Consider the following 4,210-nt stretch of genomic DNA (forward strand, 5'->3'; position numbering starts at 1 on the left):
CTACATCCATTTGAAATAAGAGGTTATGTTCAGGAATAGATTGCATCTGTAGGAGCAGTGATGGGAGGACACACCTCAGTCTAGGGCTTCCGGTTGGTTGCTTCTTTCTTTTAATCAGAATTCAGTCTGGTGGCAAGTGTCCTCCAACCTGTACCTAACCTAACCGGCAGCCCAGTGACTAGGGATCTTGTTCTGGGGCCAGGTGTGCACAAGAGATCCAAGGAAGGTCCTCCCATCTCCTGGAGTGCTGACTCATGTGCTCACTAACTTGTTCACTCACCGCTCCTGTTGAGGAAGGTCCCAGCCTCACAGGACACACACTCAAAGCAACAGTGGTAGAAACCCACAATCACTCTCTGGTGCCCTTCAAGACAGTCACTGGAGCACACAGACGTGGGCACCTGTAAGAAACCACAAGAGTGGGACCAGCAGATGGTGTAATGGTTACGTTGCTGGACTCACACATAGTCGACTGCAGTTCAAGTCCTGGACCCAGTGACTTCAAACTCATGCCAGGCACATGTACATGTGTGCTCAAGATCCCAAGAAGAAAATGGAGAAGAAGGGATTGCAGTGTGGCCATCCCCCCCGGGGGTGATTTCTCACTTTCTAGCTCTCTGTCTCTCTTGGACTAGCACACACACCCTATAGCAAAAATCTCCCTTGAAAAAAAAAAAAAGAAAAGAAACTGGGGCCAGTGGTTGGAGTAGTGGATAAGGGCACTGGATTCTTACATGGCTGATCATGGTTCAAGTCCCAGACCTGGTGGCTTGCTTTCTTGTTTTCCCTTTCTCTTTCTCTAATCAAATTAAAAAATGATAATGGAATTAAATAAACAATTATTTTAAAAAGGAAAAAAGAAACTACAAAGGCAGGCCAGCAGACAGCATAGAGGTTAAGGGACTGGATCACCTACATGACTGACTGCATGGTATGAGTCCCAGATCCAGGGGCTTGAAAATCACGCCAGGGGTGTGTGTGTGTGTGTGTGTGTGTGTGCATGTGTGTGCATGTGAGAGGAGAATGGAGAAAAAAGGATTATGGTGTGGCTAACCCACTGGGTGGTGATTTCTCACTTTCTTGTCTTTCCCTCTGACTCTCTCCAGTGAGTACAAATGCCGTATAGCAAACAAACAAAAAAAGAAGTAACAGGTGTTCTACAACTACATGGAAGGGCCCAAGTCAAGGCATAGCTCATGTGTGGAGAAGAAAACAGACTGTGTGCATTTGCCCTCAGGGCTCACTGTCAGGACAGAGCCCCTGGTCATGTGAACCAATGCCATCGGTCTGTCAGCCCACGGAGATAGCCTTCCTCCTTCTTCGGCAGGACTGGGTAGAGCAAGGCAACATGGCACCTGGGGTCCACCTCCTGCTCTGTATAAGCTGATCAGCATCATCCCTCGGTTCCAGGCTGCCAGACGCAGTCACCTGGTAAGTGACCACATCCCCATTACCTGGTTGTTCTTTCCATGCCACTGGATTTTGGTCTTATTTATGTTCAGCCATACTGGAGACCACGTGGAGGAACCAATGACCCTGAAGGCCCACTTGGACCTACTCCAATCCCAGGCAATTATGTTATAGCCACTGAGGAGGTCCCCGTTGTCGTTAAACTTCACAGTATTCCGGTGCAGAAGGAAATTCACCTTGTGTATCTTCTCCAGAAGCTGAAACAAACAGCTGTCATGAAGCCATCATAGATAACACAGACCTGTACAATCCAGGAAGCAAGTATCTGGGGCTTTTTTGGGGGGGCTTCTTTAGCTCACCTAGAAGGTCTGGTCCCTTCCTCAGATCCCCTTTCACTTCTAGGGAACTCCTTGACCTTCCCAACCAACCTCCCAAGAGGACGCCTGCAACAAATCTCTACGGAGGTTTCTGGCCCTGGGTCTTATTTTTTGACACTTCTGAGTCACGGTGAGTGGGAGATGACAAGCAGAGAAGAGAAGGATTTATCTAAGGGAAGACATCAGCCTTCAGGTCAGTGACTGTTATTCCTCCTGGCACTGAGAGTGATCAGAGAGTGCCCTTCTGTGTGATTAGGGTTAGCTATTCTCCCTGACACAGGGTTCCTGGGGCTGGGCTTTCTTACCTGCCAGGGGTAGACTCGGCCACTGGAACAGACTCCAGAGGTACAGCCTAGGAGCTGGTGGAGGCCATGGGCCACAGCATACACAGCTTGGTATACGTTATAGGCAGAACTCATGGAGAAGGCTCCAAGTTTGGGCATCATGTACGCTGTGAAGTCCTGACACTCTCTGCAGAGCTGGTTGCTGTTACACCAAGAGCCATTGGGACAAGGCCCAGGGACCCGTTTGTTTGCCTGGGCATAGGCCTTTTCAAACGCCTTCAGGCCAGGTACTACCCTCTGCTGGATGGCCAAACCCAGCACTGTCCCAATGCCCTGGATCCCAGGCACACTGGAGATGTGTCTGGAGATGGCCCAGTCTTCAGAGGCAATCCACACCTTGCCAGTGAGCTTGGCAAGCACCACGGACTCGAAGAACACCCTGGCCAGCTGCCGGTTGGAGAAAACAACCACGACAGTAGTCTTGGCTTGGGCCAGATGGTACATCATGCTCTGCATCTTCTCATCACCCACCTGGGCAGAGAAAGGCACAATGTCCTTGAAGGCAATGCAGATGCCCTGCTGGGTGGCTTGGTCTTCCAGTGCCTTCAACCCCAGCTGTCCATAGTCTCCGTCGCTACCGACCAGTGAGATCCAGACCCACCCGAACTGCTGCAGCAGCAGCACCATGATCTTCACCTGGTACTTGTCACTAGGGATGGTGCGAAGAAAAGATGGGTACTGCCGCTTCACACTGAACATCGTGCTGCTCGCCCCGTAGCTGATCTGTAGGGGAGGGGTCCCATTCAGTGAGTTCAGTGAGATCAACCTCGACTGAAGGCCTCTTAGTGCCTGGCGCTGTGCAGGGTGTAGGGATGTACGGATGATGGAGACTGGGAGAGCTGCCTTTGACATATGGCGCTGACAGATTACATATAAAGACCCATGCAGGGAACCAGCAGTTAGCGTAATGGCTATGTCGCTGGACTCCCACGTAGTCGACCGCGGTTCGCGTCCCGGACCCGGTGGCTTAAAACTCACTCGCTACCGACCAGTGAGATCCAGACCCACCCGAACTGCTGCAGCAGCAGCACCATGATCTTCACCTGGTACTTGTCACTAGGGATGGTGCGAAGAAAAGATGGGTACTGCCGCTTCACACTGAACATCGTGCTGCTCGCCCCGTAGCTGATCTGTAGGGGAGGGGTCCCATTCAGTGAGTTCAGTGAGATCAACCTCGACTGAAGGCCTCTTAGTGCCTGGCGCTGTGCAGGGTGTAGGGATGTACGGATGATGGAGACTGGGAGAGCTGCCTTTGACATATGGCGCTGACAGATTACATATAAAGACCCATGCAGATGCCATAGAGGAAGGTTCTTGGACAGGAATAGAAATCTGCCTGGACAAGGGAGAGGGGCCATGCGTTCTAAGAAAGGGGGACAAGACCTGTACTTGGGGGGTGAAATAGTATTCTGTTTGGGACCTACGCAGACTTCCACTCACTGGAGGCCCTTTGTAAGGAAGAGAGGGAGTATGAGTAGGTTAGGGAAGGAGGTCTTAACTCAAGCTAAGGGGCTTGGTCTTTATCCTATAGGTCGCCCCTCAGGGTTTCTGCAGAGAAGGGAGATGTTCAGATGGTATTTTAGACCTGATTTCAGTGAGGAATGTATTAGACAAGGCTCAAGATGAGAGGGAGAACCTTTTGGAGGCCAATGGAATATAGATGAGAGATGACAGTGGCCTGAATAGAAGCTGTGGCAGTAGCGCTAGAGAAGAGGTGATAGGCTTAGCAGGATTTAAAAAGGAGAGAGGTCTTGGTAATGTGGAGTAGTAGAAGGTGGAAGACCGATAGGCAAGACGGCTGAGTTTCTGGCCTAGACGAAGATGGTTGCTCTGGTCACCAAGTGGGCAGGGTTTGGGGTGCAGGAGAAAAGAGGCTTTTGCTGTGTAGGAGGGTAAGGTCCATCTGGAGCCTACTTAGTCCATTACATTGAGATGTGGGATAGGCAGTGCTCACATGTCAGAGGGAACAGGGGAGTTAGGCCACAGAGCCCAGGGCCTGCCTAGGAGTGAGAGGGAAGGCGGCAAGGGCTGGGCTCAGGGAGTCACTCATCTTCTAGGAAGGCGGGGATAGGAGTATTC

General features: G+C 51.2%; 1 protein-coding gene and 1 long non-coding RNA gene across 2 annotated transcripts in view; one reads left to right on the forward strand and one right to left on the reverse strand.

Moving 5' to 3' along the window:
• LOC106734574 (uncharacterized) overlaps nucleotides 1-2,100 on the forward strand; it is a 4,918-nt gene extending 2,818 nt beyond the window's left edge. The window contains exons 2-3 of the long non-coding RNA XR_001370148.2: nucleotides 1,107-1,431; nucleotides 1,622-2,100. This is a non-coding gene — a long non-coding RNA (uncharacterized LOC106734574). The remainder of the gene's footprint in view (nucleotides 1-1,106; nucleotides 1,432-1,621) is intronic.
• Nucleotides 1-4,210, reverse strand: part of TAS1R1 (taste 1 receptor member 1) — a 13,151-nt gene that overhangs the window by 2,922 nt on the left and 6,019 nt on the right. Inside the window, exons 3-5 of the mRNA XM_006145454.3 lie at nucleotides 2,093-2,854; nucleotides 1,455-1,667; nucleotides 281-401 (exon numbers count right to left, since the gene is read on the reverse strand). Coding sequence (XP_006145516.2) covers nucleotides 281-401; nucleotides 1,455-1,667; nucleotides 2,093-2,854 — 1,096 coding nt within the window. The remainder of the gene's footprint in view (nucleotides 1-280; nucleotides 402-1,454; nucleotides 1,668-2,092; nucleotides 2,855-4,210) is intronic.

The sequence above is a fragment of the Tupaia chinensis genome, unplaced genomic scaffold (genome assembly GCF_000334495.1).
Source record: "Tupaia chinensis unplaced genomic scaffold, TupChi_1.0 Scaffold000146_1, whole genome shotgun sequence".
Lineage (NCBI taxonomy): Eukaryota > Metazoa > Chordata > Mammalia > Scandentia > Tupaiidae > Tupaia > Tupaia belangeri.